We start from the raw sequence: 20097 nt of genomic DNA on the forward strand, positions 1-20097 counted from the left end.
AGGCCTGCCCTATGGAGGTTGGATCCTGTACCATAGCACCATTAACCCAGAGCTTGGCAACACATTTCCGGACTTTAGCTGGTCTGATAAGATTAGCCAAAAGCTTTCTGGCTTTATTCCCCCACTTCTATTAAATTTGGCTTTTTGGTTCAGGAGGTAATCTATGTCACCATACACCCAGCGCAGCTCTTTGTCTTGCAAACTCAATGTGAAAATATGCTTTTTCTGCCAATACTGCAACTTGGTACTGAGGTCTAACAACTGTGTATCTCTTTGCTTTTTAACATGACTAACATATCCAACAATTTTCCCCCTCAATACTGCTTTGGCCAATTCCCACAGAACTGTAGCATTAACAGCCCCCCCCCCCCCACCCCCCCATGGCAGAAACAGCATTAGTATCCCAGAATTCCTGCCAGAGCTGAAAAGCATGATCCTGACACCAGATTGGACTCACCTGCCACAAAAAAACATTAGTACCGAGGCATGATTGAAAGACCAACAAAAGGGCTGAGTTCAGTTCAAGACTTTTATTGACTCATAGAAACATGACGGCAGATAAGGGCTAAATAGCCCATCTAGTCTGCCCTTCCACAGTAACCACTAACATCTCCTTTTCCTAAGGGATCCTGTATGCCTGTCCCACACTTCCTTAAATTCTGACACAGTCTTCGTCTCCATGACCTCCACCGGGAAGCCATTCCACACATCCACCACCCTTTCCGTGAAAGAGTATTTTCTTAGATTCTTCCTAAGTCTGTTTCCTCTTAACTTCATCCTATGCCCTCTCATTCCAGAGTTTTCCTTAATTTGAAAAAGGCTCAGCTCCTGTACATTAACGCCACTGAGGTATATAAACGTCTCTATCATATCATGTCTCCCACCTCGCTTCCAGCGTATACATGTTGAGGTTCATGAGCCTATCACTATATGTTTTATGACTGAGACTGCTTACCAGTTTGGTAGCCGCCCTCTGGACCGACTCCCTCCTGTTTATATCTTTCTGTAAGTGCAATCTCCACAATTGCACGCAGTACTCTTAAGTGGGGCCTCACCAGAAATTTGTACAAGGGCATTATCACCTCTCGGAATGCACCCAAGCATCCTTCTGGCTTTGACCGTCGCCTTTTCTACCTGTTTGGCCACCTTAAGGTCATCAATCACAATCACCCCCCCAGTCCAGCTCTTTTGTACACAGGAGCACTTCACCCCCTATAAATGCATGACCCTGCATTTCTTAGCATTAAATCTTAGTTGCCAATTTTCAAACTATTCTTCAAGCTTCGCTAGATCCTTCTTCTTGCCATCCACTCCCTCTGGGGTGGCTACCCTATTACAGAGTTTGGTATCATCCGCAAAGAGACAAACTTTACCAGACAGCCCTTCCGCAATATCACTCACAAAGATGTTCAAAAGAGCCAGTCCTAGGACTGATGCCTGCGATACACCACTGATAACATCCCTTTCCTCGGAGCAAGCTCCATTTACCATTACCCTCTGTCTTCTCCCATCTCACCAGTTTTTAACCCAGTCACTTTAGGTCCCATACCAAGGGTATTCAGTTTATTAATCAGTCACCTGTGCGGAACCATGTCAAAGGCTTTGCTAAAATCCAAGTACACCACATCTAGCACCCCTTTGTTTTTTCATCCAGTCAAAGGAGCCAATCAGATTCATCTGACATGACCTGCTCTAGTGAAGCCATGCTGCCTCAGGTTCTGCAGGCCATTCGATTTGAGAAACCTCACAATCCTCTGCTATAGAAGCATTTCCAAAGTTTACTCATCACCAAGGTCAGACTGACAGGTGTGTAATTCCCAACCTTCTTCTTACTTCTGCTCTTGTGCAGAGGGACAACATCCACCCTCCTCCAGTCCTCTGGGACCACTCTAGATTCTAAGGAAACACTGAAAAGATCTGATAGTGGAGCCACCAGAACATCTATGAGTTTCTTGAGCACCCTTGGATACATCTCATCAGGCCCCATCACTTTGTCTACTTTTAGTTTAGCTAGCTCCTCACGAACACAGTCTTCTGAAAATCGGTCCTGGTCTACCATACAGTCATCCGTATTTGCATTTGTTTTCTGCTGTCCTACTCCAGGCCTTTCATCCGTGAAAACAGAACAGAAGTAATTGTTAAGCTGTTAAGCAGTTCAGCTTTATCCTTATCAGCTTCTACATATTCCTCCCCCTCAGCTTTGAGCCTCACAATGCTATTGTGGCACTTCCTCCTGGCACTTATGTATCTGAAAAATGTTTTTTTCCCCATAATTTTAATGTGCCGGCTATCTTTTCTTCCATTTTCCTCTTTGCTTTCCTGACAGCTTTTCCTGGTTCTCTTAGCTTTTCTAGGTATCTCTACCTGTCTTCTTCTGAGTCCTCTTGTAATGTATGAAGGCTAATCTTCTTTCCCTTACCTTTTTCAGCTACTACGTTGGAGAACCAGGGCGGTCTTCTTTTCCTCTTAGTTTTATACAGTTTACAAACATAAAGGTTTGTCACCTTTTAAGATGGCTCCTTTCAGTTTCGCCCACTGCTTTTGTACTTCTTTCAGTTGTTCCCATCCAACTAACTCTTCCTTCAGAAATTTCCCCATCTCAGCAAAGTTAGTTCTTTTGAAATCTAGGACCTTCAATATCAAATAAGCCCTCTCCTCCTTTGTCTTAATACCATTTGGTGATCACTAGATGCCAAATGATCTCCCACCGTAACATCAGAAACATTGTCTCCATTTGTAAGCACTAGGTCTAGAATAGCTAAGGCCATTTTTACTGCAGTTGTAAAAACCCTGACTTTCTATTTTTTTTTTTTTTTTTTGCAATAACGGCCACACACTAATGTTCCCATTAGCATACAGACATTTTTTTTTAAATTACCATGGGAGCACTTACGAACACCTATTTTGCAGGTGGTAAGAGCAACTGTGTTATTCATGTGCTAACCAGTTAGCACACAGTAAAGTAGATGTGATAACTGGTTAGCACAGGAATGCCCACTTTTTGCTCCTGAGATGTTCCCTAAAAGAATATATATATATATATATATATATATATATATATATATATATATATATATACAGTGGGGGAAATAAGTATTTGATCCCTTGCTGATTTTGTAAGTTTGCCCACTGACAAAGACATGAGCAGCCCATAATTGAAGGGTAGGTTATTGGTAACAGTGAGAGATAGCACATCACAAATTAAATCCGGAAAATCACATTGTGGAAAGTATATGAATTTATTTGCATTCTGCAGAGGGAAATAAGTATTTGATCCCCCACCAACCAGTAAGAGATCTGGCCCCTACAGACCAGGTAGATGCTCCAAATCAACTCGTTACCTGCATGACAGACAGCTGTCGGCAATGGTCACCTGTATGAAAGACACCTGTCCACAGACTCAGTGAATCAGTCAGACTCTAACCTCTACAAAATGGCCAAGAGCAAGGAGCTGTCTAAGGATGTCAGGGACAAGATCATACACCTGCACAAGGCTGGAATGGGCTACAAAACCATCAGTAAGACGCTGGGCGAGAAGGAGACAACTGTTGGTGCCATAGTAAGAAAATGGAAGAAGTACAAAATGACTGTCAATCGACAAAGATCTGGGGCTCCACGCAAAATCTCACCTCGTGGGGTATCCTTGATCATGAGGAAGGTTAGAAATCAGCCTACAACTACAAGGGGGGAACTTGTCAATGATCTCAAGGCAGCTGGGACCACTGTCACCACGAAAACCATTGGTAACACATTACGACATAACGGATTGCAATCCTGCAGTGCCCGCAAGGTCCCCCTGCTCCGGAAGGCACATGTGACGGCCCGTCTGAACTTTGCCAGTGAACACCTGGATGATGCCGAGAGTGATTGGGAGAAGGTGCTGTGGTCAGATGAGACAAAAATTGAGCTCTTTGGCATGAACTCAACTCGCCGTGTTTGGAGGAAGAGAAATGCTGCCTATGACCCAAAGAACACCGTCCCCACTGTCAAGCATGGAGGTGGAAATGTTATGTTTTGGGGGTGTTTCTCTGCTAAGGGCACAGGACTACTTCACCGCATCAATGGGAGAATGGATGGGGCCATGTACCGTACAATTCTGAGTGACAACCTCCTTCCCTCCGCCAGGGCCTTAAAAATGGGTCGTGGCTGGGTCTTCCAGCACGACAATGACCCAAAACATACAGCCAAGGCAACAAAGGAGTGGCTCAGGAAGAAGCACATTAGGGTCATGGAGTGGCCTAGCCAGTCACCAGACCTTAATCCCATTGAAAACTTATGGAGGGAGCTGAAGATGCGAGTTGCCAAGCGACAGCCCAGAACTCTTAATGATTTAGAGATGATCTGCAAAGAGGAGTGGACCAAAATTCCTCCTGACATGTGTGCAAACCTCATCATCAACTACAGAAGACGTCTGACCGCTGTGCTTGCCAACAAGGGTTTTGCCACCAAGTATTAGGTCTTGTTTGCCAGAGGGATTAAATACTTATTTCCCTCTGCAGAATGCAAATAAATTCATATACTTTCCACAATGTGATTTTCCGGATTTAATTTGTGATGTGCTATCTCTCACTGTTACCAATAACCTACCCTTCAATTATGGGCTGCTCATGTCTTTGTCAGTGGGCAAACTTACAAAATCAGCAAGGGATCAAATACTTATTTCCCCCACTGTATATATATATATATATATATATATATATATATATATATATATATATATATATATATATATATATATATATATTTAGTGTGCACTTAACACACACACATTCAAAAACTGTAGTCCATTTTTTTGTAAGCACCTAATGCAGTTTAGTAAAAGGGTCCCTACATGTTGATCTTAAAATATTTGCTATTGGGCAGCAAATAGAAAGGAGGTTTTATTGCTAAGTTAGTCTACCCTGATCATATAAGGTTTATTGTAAACAAGCTTTCAGCATGTAGGGACAAATATTATGACAGAGTGTCTACATAAGTGGAGTGGAACAGATAGCCATGAATCATTTGTTTACTCTTCCCCAAAATACTAGGACTAGGGGGCATGCGATGCAGCTACAAAGTAGTAAATTTAATACAAATCAGAGAAAAATTTTCTTCATTCAACGTGTAATTAAACTTCGGAATTCATTGCCAAAGAATGTGGTAAAGGCAGTTAGCTTAGCGGGTTTTAAAAAAAGGTCTGGACAGCTTCCTAAATGAAAAGTCCATAGACCATTATTAAATTGACTTGGGGAAAATCCACTGCTATTTCTGGCATAAACAGCATAAAATATATTGAATGATGAAGAGATCCAGTCAGGACCATGAAAAGCAAGCAGGAGAATGTCATCAGCATAATTACAGACAGAAATATTCTGATTTGAATTAAAAATAGGGCTCTGGATCTTGCCAGGTATTTGTGACCTGGATTGGCCACTGTTGGAAACAGGATGCTGGGTTTGATGGACCTTTGGTCTGTCCCAGTATGGCAATACTTATGAAAATTCCAAAAAGAAGCCTATTACATTTATAAAGGCAACATAGGCACTTACCCATGGATTCTATATAGCACGCCTAGAAATCTGTGCCAAATTCAAGGAGTATTCTATAATAATGTGCGTAACTTAATTGGCTTAATGAGCTATCAGTGTTTATAACAGCAATTAACAAGCAATAATGAGCACTAATTGGCAATAATCTACTATAATAAAACTCACCCTCAACGTTCTGAGGACGCTGACGTCAGTGAAGCCAAGCCCTGACTTCCTTCAAAAAGGTTCGAAGGTTCGTGGTGGTGAAGCCATCAAAATCGCTCTGGGCCCCGCCCTCGAGGGTGGAGCAATGGCAGAACAACGAAGGGGTTGGCAGGGAAGGAGGCAGGGAGGCGGGGGGGGGGGGTCGGAAATCGCTCCGGGCCCCGCCCTCGCGTCAAACATCATGATGTTGGGGGCGGATCAATGGCAGAACAATGAAGGGGTTGGCCAGGGAGGGAGGGGGGGTGTTGGCGACGAAAACCTTGCTAGCGCCCGTTTCATTTGCTCAGAAACGGGCCTCTTTTACTAGTTAGAAATAATGCGCACAATTCACTAAGTGTATTCTTTAATGAACTGCTCCTAAATTCCAATGCGCGCAGTTCAAAAGGGGTGTGGCTGTGGGTGGGGAAATGTGCACTTCGCGGGCGTTCCAAAATTTACGCACATAGTTACAGAATATGGCCCTTAATGTCTTTACAAAATAGGTTCCTACAATGACCTCCAGTAGTGCACACATGCCCTCATGCACATTTACCCCTGCTCTAAGCCAGGTGTAACTGCGTGTTTGTATGCTATTGTCACGTTCCCTACTGTGACCTCTGGCGTCTCCACAGGTGGTGCTGGCGTCTCCACAGGTGGTGCGATATTCCCGCCACCAGAACCAGTGGTGCACTGCACATTGGGGTTCCTTGGGTGGCGCATTCATTTTCCCGTCCTCCCTGCACTTCTGCGCCATCTTCTTTCCCCTTTGTTTCCGAGGGTGCGCTTGTTGTCTTCCCGAAGTGCTCCGTCTTGCCTTCTGTGCCGCTGGCATTGGGTATCCCCACAGCTTCCCTCCTTGGCTCCTCCTCTCTTGCTGCTCCTACCCTATTGGCTGCTCCCCTTCCTGTTGTTCCCTCCTGCTTCTCCGCTCCTATTGGGCAGCCTGTTATTCTTTCCTCCTCCTTCCTGCCCTATGGCTGCTCTCTATCAGCTGGCTGCTGCTGACGTCAGACGCCAGCACTATTTCAGCTGATCTTCCTTTCTCCCTGTTGCTTCGGCTTCTACTCCGGTAGGTGGTTCTAAGCTCTGTTCTGTGGTGTTTCCTATTTATCCTTGCCTCTGAACTCTGCCTGTTGACCCTGTGTGGACTTTGACTATTCACTGTGCCTGCTGCCTGCCTACTGACCCAGCATCTGCCTTGACTACTCTCTGTGCCTGCTGCCTGCCTACTGACCCAGCGTATTCCTTGACTCCTCTGTGTGCCTGCTGCCAGCCTGTTGGCCTGTGTACCCTCTCCGTGCCTGCCACCTGCCTCTTGCCCTCTGGGTTTCTACCTGGCTCCTGACCCTTACCATCTCCTCAGCTCCTGTTCCTCCTGGCCCCTGCTCTCATAAGTCCTGCCGGCTGCCTGCACCTAGGGGCTCAACCTCTGGGGAACGGCGGTCATTGCAGGTGAAGGCTCAGCGTTGCCTGACCGCCGAGTCCAGACCTGGGATCGCCTTCTCTTCAGGGTACGTCAGGGTTCGACTCAGCACAAGGACTCACGAGTCTGACAGCTATGCATATACTCACATATTTTATATAAAATATGCATGTATAATATAACTCTACCATAGCTTCAATATGTCCAATGAAAGCCTGTGCATAGATTGCTTAATAGTAGGCACTAACTTGTGTTCCTATCAGCAAATGTATAAAAGCCTGTTTCCATATGTACAACCCACCTTACATATAGAAAAAAAAAAACTATATAAAACGCACTTTAAAAATTACCCTGCTCCCACTGTGGTGAAAACAGGTGGAGCCAGAGATAAATCAGATATGTGCAGGGATTTTAGTTTTGTTTATCTTGTCTAAACTAAACATATATCTCATCCAGACAGCAACTAAATAATCACTATTATCCAGATAATTTCTTGCCCCTTTCTTATGCAGATAAGATCCAGCCATTCAAGGAGGATATTTGGACTAATACTACTTTATACAGGCTGAAAATCCATAAATAGAGAAGTTTTATATGTTTACTGGCTGCTGGTGAATATATAACTGAGTATCAGCCCAAAGGTGTCATAACATTATTAACATACTTGCTATACCAGAAACAAAAGAAAGGATATTTTAATTCTTATGCTTTATAGATTGTAGGACTTTCTCACTAAGAAAATATACTGATTTCCAGTTTTAACATAATTTTCCATGGTACTGTAGCCTGGAGGGCCATTTTTCCTACATGGAAAGAGGTATTAGGTCTCTTTTTATCAAATCTAGATTTTGTTTTCTATTCGAAAGATATTGCAAACTGTTCACAAATGTTAATATAAAGGTTGAAAGAAATGAGAGAGAGAGTTCAGGAGAAGGTCTGGTCATCCAGTACCTGTGTATTACAGTAAATAAATCCTCCGTTGTTCGCGATGTCATAAATACATCATCATCATCTTCAACTATAGACTCTGCAGTTTTATCACTGACAGAGCTCTTCTCTTCAATAATGGCTTCCATGGAGCTTCCTGAAAGAATGTAGACAATACATAGAAATATAAAAGATCTGTACAGTTTCCTATAAATTACCAGAGACTAGAAAAAAAAGGAGATTTTCAGCAGATTTACAAAAAAATTATTTTAGTCAATAGATTTTAGGAGTCTTTATTTTTTTAATTATCGAGGGAGGAAGATGTCATAGTGCAGTAAAAGGCATGCTTTTACTACACTTGATTTACCACAGAAATCAGCAACCTGCAGTGTAAAACAGGCTGCTGAAGCCTGTGGTAAATGAATAACTCTGCTTGTGAGCCAACTCACAAGCAGCATTATTCCAATGGTCCAGAAGCATCGGGCCTCAAAGCTGCAGCCTAATGCTCCTAGACCAGAGCTTAAAGGGGCCATGGCGTCGATCACTCCTCCCCCTGATCACATTCATTTCCTCTGCGATCACAACCCTCATCCCCTCATTCACACTCCCAACCCCCTATGGACTTCACCATCATTGAGGGCCTAATAGCCCTGAACCTGGTGGTCCAGTTATCCTATGGCATGGACAATCCCCGTCACTCTTGCCCTGTTGGTACCATCAACAAAATAGTGTTCCTAATTGTAGTCTGGGATTGTTTTATTATTAAGGAGTTCCTATATTGCTTTTACTAGGCAAGAAGGTCAAAGTGGTGTACTGACTAAGTTAATAAAAAGAAAGGAAAGGAAAATGTAGAAAAAGAACAGGACACAACAGTTCAAAAGGATAAGGGCTAAGCAGTCACTTGTTCAGATAACCACTTATCATTCAGGACTGGACTTCAAGCATCCAAAAGCCACCTCAAAAAAGTGAGTATTGAGTGCAGTTTTAAATTTTTGGATTGACAATTCAGAACAAATGGATGACAGAAGTTGATTCCATAACTTAGGGGCCACAAAAAAGAAAGCAAGCATGCCAAATGGATTCATAACAGGCATATGCTGGGGCATTTGGGGGTGGTGGACGGATGAAGACAGAAGTTTGAGGACTCCTACCTTACCCGAGAATATTGGCATATTGAACAGCCACAGCTGCCACTCTCCATCTAATATATTGTCGGATGGCATCTGCAACACTCAAAAAACATCAGAAGAAGAGCTGCATACCCTTAGCCAAGATGGCAGATAACAGCACGCCGGCATCTCCTTCAGCAGGCTCTGAGTGGGTGGCAGAAATAGTTGTTGAGGTGAGCGCGGCTGTGGAAGCCTCTATGGAAAAGCAATTCCAAAAGGTACTGGACAAAGTGGGAATTATGAGACTCTCACTAAAGAAGTTCAGCAGATGCAGCAGAGTCAGCAATGTGGAAGACACAGTGCAGGCATTGGAGCATGATGCACCACAGCTGCGTGCCAGAGTGCGGGGTTTGGAGGAGAGACTGAATGAGCTAGAGAACCGGTCACGAAGAAATAATCTTCGTCTGAGTGGTTTGCGGGACAACTTGTGCGATTGAGACTTGCGGACATTTCTGGAAAAATGAATAACCAACTTTGCAACTCCAACAGAATGGCCCCCTTTAGATGGAGCGGGCCCACCGCTTGGGTTACAAAAAAGCAAGCTGTGAAGCCTAGGGTGGTCATATTTAAAATTCTGAATTATGTTCACAAGATGGACATTTTGCGTGCTCTGTGGAAGGGTAAAAAATTGGAATATGAAAAACACCACTGTTTTGTGATTCTAGGATTATTTAGCCGTAGTGTCTGCAATATGCAAAGCTTTCTCTCCCATCTGCACTAAATTGTATCAGCAGCAGATTTGATTTGCACTGGCTTACCCTGCGAAGTTGAGGGCAACACATAATGGAACTACACACATTTTTGAATCTACAGCTGCAGCCACGGTGTTTGTAGACACACTGGACAAATCAAAATCTACCTGAATGGTTATATGTTTAGGATCTGTACGTGGATTTCCAGGTCTAGGTTCAAGTCTGGCAACACAGATGGTTCCTTAACAGAGGCAGCAGGAGCAGACTTTGGGTCAGCACCCGAGATGTTAACATCTTTTGGCTGTAAACACAGTTGCAATATGTGGCAACACTAGGAAAGGGACTGTCATTTATTGAGGTTTTTTCACTAATTTTGCTGCAGAAGATAGTTGGGTAGGGTTTATCAGCAAGGGTATTAGAGTTTCAGTGTATTTTTCTTTTCAGATGTTCTCAGGAAGGAGGACCTCTATAGGTTTGGGACACCATATGGGTGTTTTTGAGGATGATTGGGAGGGTCAGGGGAGGGACTGGGAGGATTGGGGGGGGGGGAGCAGGCGGGGATGTTGGGGTTTGGGGAGGGGAAGTTGGGAAGTCTCTCTATGTGGTGTTGGGGCTCCTAGGTGATTCTCTGGTTTGTTGCTGATTGTGTGAAATAGTGAATGGTGCCTTATTGGGGAGGGAGGTTGGTGGCTGGGACACCCTCCTGATGTTTGGTTGTGTTCTGCAAGTAAGACATGTCTTTGGGTGCTACTACATGAGTTTTAATGTAATTACTTGGAATGTTGGGGGTACTAATTCCCCTATAAAATGCCAAAAAATCTTAACAACCTTAAATTGTAGGGGGGCTTCATTGGCGTTTTTGCAGGACACTCATTTGGACAAGGTGGAGAATGTGAAGCTCAAGTGATGGTGGGTGGGGGAGTTCTTTCATGCTACAGCATGTCACAAAAAGGCAGGAGTGATCATTCTTGTAAAAAAGGGAATACATGTACACACAAAGTTATTTTAGACCCTCAGGGTCACTATGTGGAGGCTGCGGTTACTTTGGATTGCGTAAAATGTGTGTTATGCAATATTTATGAACCCAATGTTTATAACAAGAAATTTTATACTAATCTGCTGAAGCTTTTACATGTCTACAAGGGGACCCTGATTATAATGGGGGGGGGGGGTGGATTTTAATGAAGTCTTTGATACTTTGTTAGACAGATTACATGAGGGACAGAGATCAGGGAGGACATTACGTGGAGTGCTGAGGAGATTGTGTGGGGCCCTTGACATGGTGGATGTGTGCCATACGTTTCATCCTGTGGAAAGAGATTACACTCCACCATGTCTCAGATAGACAATATTTTAGTCACTAGGAATCTTTTCTCTGAGGTTCAGTCCTCCACTATAGGACTCACTGAAGTCTCTGATCACGTGTGGGTGGGGGTACCTTGAGACTTTACGTGGGGAAGGAATGTCCACCTTGCTGGCAACTCCTGACATGGTTATATTGGGATAATAAATTCCTAGATTCTTTAAATCACATATGGGCAAACTAATCAAGAACATATTTCTGACCCTATTTTGTTTTGGTAGGCCGCTAAAGCCATTCTGAGAGGAGAAATCCTGGCCTATTCAACTTACATAAGTACATAAGTACATAAGTACATAAGTAGTGCCATACTGGGAAAGACCAAAGGTCCATCTAGCCCAGCATCCTGTCACCGACAGTGGCCAATCCAGGTCAAGGGCACCTGGCACGCTCCCCAAACGTAAAAACATTCCAGACAAGTTATACCTAAAAATGAGGAATTTTTCCAGTCCATTTAATAGCGGTCTATGGACTTGTCCTTTAGGAATCTATCTAACCCCTTTTTAAACTCCGTCAAGCTAACCGCCCATACCACGTTCTCCGGCAATGAATTCCAGAGTCTAATTACACGTTGGGTGAAGAAAAATTTTCTCCGATTCGTTTTAAATTTACCACACTGTAGCTTCAACTCATGCCCTCTAGTCCTAGTATTTTTGGATAGCGTGAACAGTCGCTTCACATCCACCCGATCCATTCCACTCATTATTTTATACACTTCTATCATATCTCCCCTCAGCCGTCTCTTCTCCAAGCTGAAAAGCCCTAGCCTTCTCAGCCTCTCTTCATAGGAAAGTCGTCCCATCCCCACTATCATTTTCGTCGCCCTTCGCTGTACCTTTTCCAATTCTACTATATCTTTTTTGAGATACGGAGACCAGTACTGAACACAATACTCCAGGTGCGGTCGCACCATGGAGCGATACAACGGCATTATACCATCCGCACACCTGGACTCCATACCCTTCTTAATAACACCCAACATTCTATTCGCTTTCCTAGCCGCAGCAGCACACTGAGCAGAAGGTTTCAGCGTATCATCGACGACGACACCCAGATCCCTTTCTTGATCCGTAACTCCTAACGCGGAACCTTGCAAGACGTAGCTATAATTCGGGTTCCTCTTACCCACATGCATCACTTTGCACTTGTCAACATTGAACTTCATCTGCCACTTGCACGCCCATTCTCCCAGTCTCGCAAGGTCCTCCTGTAATCGTTCACATTCCTCCTGCGACTTGACGACCCTGAATAATTTTGTGTCATCGGCGAATTTAATTACCTCACTAGTTATTCCCATCTCTAGGTCATTTATAAATACATTAAAAAGCAACGGACCCAGCACAGACCCCTGCGGGACCCCACTAACTACCCTCCTCCACTGAGAATACTGGCCACGCAATCCTACTCTCTGCTTCCTATCTTTCAACCAGTTCTTAATCCATAATAATACCCTACCTCCGATTCCATGACTCTGCAATTTCTTCAGGAGTCTTTCGTGCGGCACTTTGTCAAACGCCTTCTGAAAATCCAGATATACAATATCAACCGGCTCCCCATTGTCCACATGTTTGCTTACCCCCTCAAAAAAATGCATTAGATTGGTGAGGCAAGACTTCCCTTCACTAAATCCGTGCTGACTTTGTCTCATCAGTCCATGTTTTTGTATATGCTCTACCATAAGAAAGCTCGACAGCGAGAGGTGTTGAGGCTGGAGCAGAGGGTCACCCATTTACACTGCCAATATGGCCGATACTGCACTTTACACTATAAAACTCTGCTGATGGAGGCCCAGCAGGCTCTTAACTCACACCTTCAGCAGTTACCCAGAAATCTGATGCTCGTTATAAATATAACCTCTACAAACACGCTAATAAAAGCGGTCAACTACTGGCTAACCTGGTTCAGACATGTCGGGGATTGGCCAAGATATTGTCAGTTCGGGATGACCAAGGTAAGGTGGTTAACACAGATGCGGGAATTGCCAACTTGCTCTGATCCTTCTATGCTCGCTTACATTCACACATTCTCACTTGGATAGCATGGTGTACTTGACAAGTTTGGATCTTCCTACAGACTCCCCCAGGGATCTGGATAAGCTGAATGCCTGTATTATAGAAGAGGAAATGGGTTGGGTCATTTGTACAAGCCCCCTGCATAAGGCATCGGGTCCGGATGAATATCGGAGTGAGTTCTATAAGTTGCTTGGGGATAGCCTGATTCCGCTGTTGATGCGTGTTTTCAATACTTTTTTTATGTTTAATCTTTTTTTATTATTATGCAAAAGACCCTTGTACACATCACTGCATGAACATCTCAAACATTATACAATTTAACATATCTCAAAACCCCTCCCTTTCCCCCCGTTCCCCTCCCCTTTATACTGACAGTGAATATTTATCTAGTCACACGGCTAGCAGCAGGAGTCAATGTATGTAGGAAAGGAGTCCATGTATGTTGAAAGCACACTCCAGGCTGCCGCTTAAAATCCATAACTCCCATCCGTTCAATCCTCATCAATGATATCATACGGGCTCGCCACCGAAAAAGTGTCGGGTGGGTATATGAAAGCCACTCCGCTAAAATTACTTGCTTTGCTACTATAATAGACTTATGAACAAATGCAGTAAAGCCAGGCGGCATGGGGTGGACTAAAGTAGGGTGACCCAGTAGTAGTCCACAGTCATATTTCCAACTTGCCTTCCACAATCTGGAGACATATTGGGATAAGACTTTCCAAAATTGAGCTATTCCTGCGCAAGTCCACAGCATGTGCCCCAAGGTGGCCCTGGGACCTGTACATTTCGGACACTCTCCCCATGGCGGTTTTCAATACTTTTATTGATAAAGACTCTCTGCCGGAATCTCTGCAATTGGTGCAGATGGTCACGTTATTGAAGCTGGGTCAAGAACTGAATCGTCTGGAATCATTTCGTCCCATTTCTCTGTTAATCTGTGAGGCTAAGTTGTTTGCAAAGATCCTGGCTAACCGCCTCTCGCACATTTTACCAACCTTACTGGCAGATCCACAAGTGGGTTTTTTGTGTGGTCGAGCAATTTCAGAAAACATGAGGAAAATTATTGTGGCACTGGAGCGGACGAACCTTGAGGGGATCCCTGCACTACTCATCAGGTTTAACACACAGAAGGCGTCTGATTGGGTGGTCTGGGGATTCCTGGAGTAGGTGTTGGAAGCATATGGTATCCATGGATTATTTGAATGGGCTATTTCTGCACTCTATTCTTAACAGAGGGCTCATCACTGGGTCAATGGTCACCTCACTTCAACGTTTGTGATTCAGCAAGGCACTCGTACGGGCTGCCCGCTGTTCCCTCTGCTTTTTGCACTTACTTTTGATCCCTTGATTAGGGAAATCCTCACGAACTCTGATGAACTTTTGGTCTATCTTCAAAACCCTCAGACTTCTTTAGCCAATTTATTGGAGAGCTTTAGGGAATATGGGGACTTCGTAGGGTTTAGATTAAATTTGGACAAGTTGGAGGCTTTGGCTAATACGGAAGGGATGCGGCGGGACTAGTGGGGGCCCTTCCCACTCCAGTGGGTGACAGAAGTGTTTCGATATTTAGGTGTTCGTGTGACGATGGATCCTAGTCGGTTGTATCATCTAAATGTGGATAAACTGCTTGTGACACTAGCCGACAGCATCATGTGTGGGCTCACCAACCTATCCTTGGGGGGTCGTATCCAGCTGTTTCGGATGGTCTTGTTTTCCTGTTGGCTCTATGTCTTACCAACTCTTCCATTGCATCTTTTGCGTAAGGATATTCAAGCTTTATACAAATTGGTCAGTAAATTTTGTTAGGTGGGGAGGTGACCTAAGTTACGTTGGACTTGTTTGTTGAGTGATTGGCACCATGGGGGCTTAGGGATGCCAGACCTTAAATTTTATAACCAGGCTTCTCTGTTACGCCATCTGAGGGACTGGGTATGGAGTCTTCTAGATTTACCGATTATAGATTTGAAGTGGATTTTTTTAGACCATGGCACCCTATGGCTTTCTTGCATCTAACAGCTGAGAAGTTGCCATCTCAAATCCATAATAGCATTCTGCTACATCCTCTTTGGCATTTATGGAAAGACTTGCTCTTACCTAAGGGCCAGTTACTTACTAGTAGTGTGTTACTCCTGCTGGTTGGGAATGTGGCCTTCCTGCCTGGTATAAACAATGTAGTGTTCCATTGCTGGAACTCACGGGGACTATTGTTCGTAGAACATCTGCTACAGGTGGATGGATCTTTGTTGTCTTTTGCAGACCTGCTACAGAAATTTTCAATTCCTGGGGGGGGAGGGGATTATTTTAGCTACCTTCAGGTGACGGGCTAGTTTTGTAGTCTGCCTGCTGAAAGTATGACTCCCAGATTTGCATCTAAACTCCAGGAGATTTGGGGGGGGGGGGGGGGGTGATGCAGCAGGCCAAGTATCGATTTTGTGGTTTCATATACTACTTACTGCACAACTACAGGCCCTTTCCTTTGAGGGGCTGCAGGATGCATGGTTATGGGATCTTGGATAACCCCTGCGCTGTCTATTACTCTGCAGATGTTTCACTCTATTCCACGGGTGGTTCACCAGTTGGAACTTACAGAATGCCACTATAGGGTACTACAGAGAGCCTGTTTTTCACAATATTGAGTGTTTCTTGCAGGTTGTATAGATACCCCTCATTGTCTGAAATGTCACACTACAGATAACACCTTTGCGCATGGTATGTGGTCCTGTCCCTGGTATTCTGGGTGGCTTTCTAGCTTTATTTGCAGTGCCTTTTGGATTATTTTTTATTTCTGTCTCTGGAGGGAGTTTTGCTGACACATCTGCCTTGTTCTGGTGCCCGAGGGAAAGGAGAATGTTTGTTTCTGGGGAAAGCATACATATTAGCTCAGAAATGTATCTTAAATCACTAGCTACAGCCCTCACCTCCCACATTTTGGTAATGGTGCAATAAACTCCATGCGCTAATCATGTGAGAATCACAGGGAGCACGATATTACCCAAAACGTCAAAAAAGTTTCATAAATATTTAGGCACCATATTTATTTATTATTTCCCCAGCAGCTCGTAGTAGCGCTCTTAATGGTTTTCAAGAGGGGACAACACAAGAACTTCCTGGTTAGGGCGGGGGAATGTTTGGGATCTGGAAGGGGAGGCCGGGGGTGAGTTAAATATTTAAGTTTGAGAGAGAGGGTAGGAAGGGTTGGGAATAGATGGGTTAATAGCTTGATTCCCAATTTATTGTATAGGGCTATAAGAACCCAAGCTCTCTAATACAACTAGTTTTGATCTATGAATGCTGTTTGTGAAAATGTTTGAAATGTTCACCTGTTTTCATATATATTGGCTGCTATTGTTTCTGACTTGATACAATTCAATAAAAACAGATTTGCACTAAATTGGTATTTGACAATGCCTGTATATACTGAGTTGCAGTAATCAAAATGTGAACAAAAAAGTATGGATGAGGGTATATAAGACAGGAGAATCCAAAAGGTCCTTTAAACAGCATATGTGACAAGGTAAAAAAAACCACAAAATGAAAGTCTGGTATCAAGAATAACACCCAGCTAACAAAAGGCTTCAACAGGATAAATTGGCAAATCAAAAAGAGTGGGGACTATGGAGGGACAGATAGCACTACCAGTTAGCCAACATGTGACTACTTTATCATGGTTTAAGACCAGTTTATTGGTTAAAAGCCAAGATGCCATCATATTCACGCAGAGTTGGAGGGGTAAAATAAAATTCAGGGGACTCAAGGTTGACTGAAATAAAAAAACAAAATATAATCAGTGTAAAAGTAAGAATTTATGGCAAAGCTTTGAAGCAAAGCAGCAAGGGAACTAAAAAGATGTTGAACAGGAGAGGGGAAAGAATAGAGCCTTGGGAGCCCCGTAGGTTCATAAGAAGTGAAATTAGTAGATGAAATAGTTACTGAAAAGGAATGTCCAGAGAGAAATGATAAGAATCAGTCATAGACAGTTCCTCATATTCACAGATCAAATAGTCTGTCTAAAAATAATATGACAGTTGACTAAGTCAAACAACACTGGAAGGTCCAGAGCAATAGTGCCACCTGTCCCCATCAATGATGGAACAGATATAACAACCATTTCTGTGCTATGACCTTGCTTGAAGTCACATTGTGGGTGGAGTGCATGGATTTGTTCCACATATGAAAATATTTGAATGAAGACCACCATTTTTGTTAGCTTGGATAAGAAACATGAGTTTGAAATCAGACAAAAATTAGAAGGGGTCATGGAATCAGTGGACTGTTTTTTTTTTAGGATAGACTGGACAGAAGCTGCTTGTCCGAGACAAGCTATTGGTGACTAATGTCAAGGCCAAAGAAAGGCAGCCATGTCTAGGGAACTTGATCCATGTGGATGGAATACAGTCTAGAGTACTACTTGAGGACGTCATAGAAGACATGCTTTGAGACAGGGAAGAGTCAGCATAATAAAATTAGACCAGGATGACAATCCTACTACAGAGGAGCAGGTTGTGGAAAGCGAATGCTACATACCTGTAGAAGGTATTCTCCGAGGACAGCAGGCTGATTGTTCTCACTGATGGGTGACGTCCACGGCAGCCCCTCCAATCGGAATCTTCACTAGCAAAGTCCTTTGCTAGCCCTCGCGCGCCCGCGCGCACCGCGCATGCGCGGCCGTCTTCCCGCCCGAAACCGGCTCGAGCCGGCCAGTCCAGTATGTAGCAAGACAAAAACTCTGAAGGGAAGACACAACTCCAAAGGGGAGGCGGGCGGGTTTGTGAGAACAATCAGCCTGCTGTCCTCGGAGAATACCTTCTACAGGTATGTAGCATTCGCTTTCTCCGAGGACAAGCAGGCTGCTTGTTCTCACTGATGGGGTATCCCTAGCCCCCAGGCTCACTCAAAACAACAACCAAGGTCAATTGGGCCTCGCAACGGCGAGGACATAACTGAGATTGACCTAAAAAATTTACCAACTAACTGAGAGTGCAGCCTGGAACAGAACAAACAGGGCCCTCGGGGGGTGGAGTTGGATCCTAAAGCCCAAACAGGTTCTGAAGAACTGACTGCCCGAACCGACTGTCGCGTCGGGTATCCTGCTGCAGGCAGTAATGGGATGTGAATGTGTGGACAGAAGCCCACGTCGCAGCTTTGCAAATTTCTTCAATGGAGGCTGACTTCAAGTGGGCTACCGACGCAGCCATGGCTCTAACATTATGAGCCGTGACATGACCCTCAAGAGCCAGCCCCGCCTGGGCGTAAGTGAAGGAAATGCAATCTGCTAGCCAATTGGATATGGTGCGTTTCCCTACAGCCACTCCCCTCCTATTGGGGTCAAAAGAAACAAACAATTGGGCGGACTGTCTGTGGGGCTGTGTCCGCTCCAAGTAGAAGGCCAATGCTCTCTTGCAGTCCAAAGTGTGCAGCTGACGTTCAGCAGGGCAGGAATGAGGACGGGGAAAGAATGTTGGCAAGACAATTGACTGGTTCAGATGGAACTCCGACACGACCTTTGGCAGAAACTTAGGGTGAGTACGGAGGACTACTCTGTTGTGATGAAATTTGGTGTAAGGGGCCTGGGCTACCAGGGCCTGAAGCTCACTGACTCTACGAGCTGAAGTAACTGCCACCAAGAAAATGACCTTCCAGGTCAAGTACTTCAGATGGCAGGAATTCAGTGGCTCAAAAGGAGGTTTCATCAGCTGGGTGAGAACGACATTGAGATCCTATGACACTGTAGGAGGCTTGACAGGGGGCTTTGACAAAAGCAAACCTCTCATAAAGCGAACAACTAAAGGCTGTCCTGAGATCGGCTTACCTTCCACATGGTAATGGTATGCACTGATTGCACTAAGGTGAACTCTTACAGAGTTGGTCTTGAGACCAGACTCAGACAAGTGCAGAAGGTACTCAAGCAGGGTCTGTGTAGGACAAGAGCGAGGATCTAGGGCCTTGCTGTCACACCAGACGGCAAACCTCCTCCAATGAAAGAAGTAACTTCTCTTAGTGGAGTCTTTCCTGGAAGCAAGCAAGATGCGGGAGACACCCTCTGGCAGACCCAAAGAGGCAAAGTCTACGCCCTCAACATCCAGGCCGTGAGAGCCAGGGACCGGAGGTTGGGATGCAGAAGAGCCCCTTCGTCCTGCGTGATGAGGGTCGGAAAACACTCCAATCTCCACGGTTCTTCGGAGGATAACTCCAGAAGAAGAGGGAACCAGATCTGACGCGGCCAAAAAGGAGCAATCAGGATCATGGTGCCTCGGTCTTGCTTGAGTTTCAACAAAGTCTTCCCCACCAGAGGAATGGGAGGATAAGCATACAGCAGGCCCTCCCCCAAATCGAGGAGGAAGGCATCCGATGCTAGTCTGCCGGTGGCCTGAAGCCTGGAACAGAACTGAGGGACTTTGTGGTTTGCTCGAGATGCGAAGAGATCCACCAAGGGGGTGCCCCACGCTTGGAAGATCTGGCGCACCACTCGGGAGTTGAGCGACCACTCGTGAGGTTGCATAATCCTGCTCAACCTGTCGGCCAGACTGTTGTTTACGCCTGCCAGATATGTGGCTTGGAGCACCATGCCGTTCCGGCGAGCCCAGGTCCACATGCTGACGGCTTCCTGACACAGGGGGCGAGATCCGGTGCCCCCCTGCTTGTTTACATAATACATGGCAACCTGGTTGTCTGTCTGAATTTGAATAATTTGGTGGGACAGCCGATCTCTGAAAGCCTTCAGAGCGTTCCAGATCGCTCGTAACTCCAGAAGATTGATCTGTAGATCGCGTTCCTGGAGGGACCAGCTTCCTTGAGTG

The 20097-nt window shown here is 44.8% G+C and overlaps 1 protein-coding gene across 1 annotated transcript in view; it reads right to left on the reverse strand.

Annotated features, from left to right (window-relative positions):
* The window catches only part of NHSL2 (NHS like 2), a 575930-nt gene that overhangs the window by 10101 nt on the left and 545732 nt on the right, over positions 1-20097 (reverse strand). The window contains 1 exon segment of the mRNA XM_030209676.1: positions 8089-8221. Within this exon segment, the coding sequence (XP_030065536.1) occupies positions 8089-8221 (133 nt within the window).

This window comes from Microcaecilia unicolor, chromosome 7 (genome assembly GCF_901765095.1).
Source record: "Microcaecilia unicolor chromosome 7, aMicUni1.1, whole genome shotgun sequence".
In the NCBI taxonomy this organism is placed as follows: Eukaryota; Metazoa; Chordata; class Amphibia; order Gymnophiona; family Siphonopidae; genus Microcaecilia; species Microcaecilia unicolor.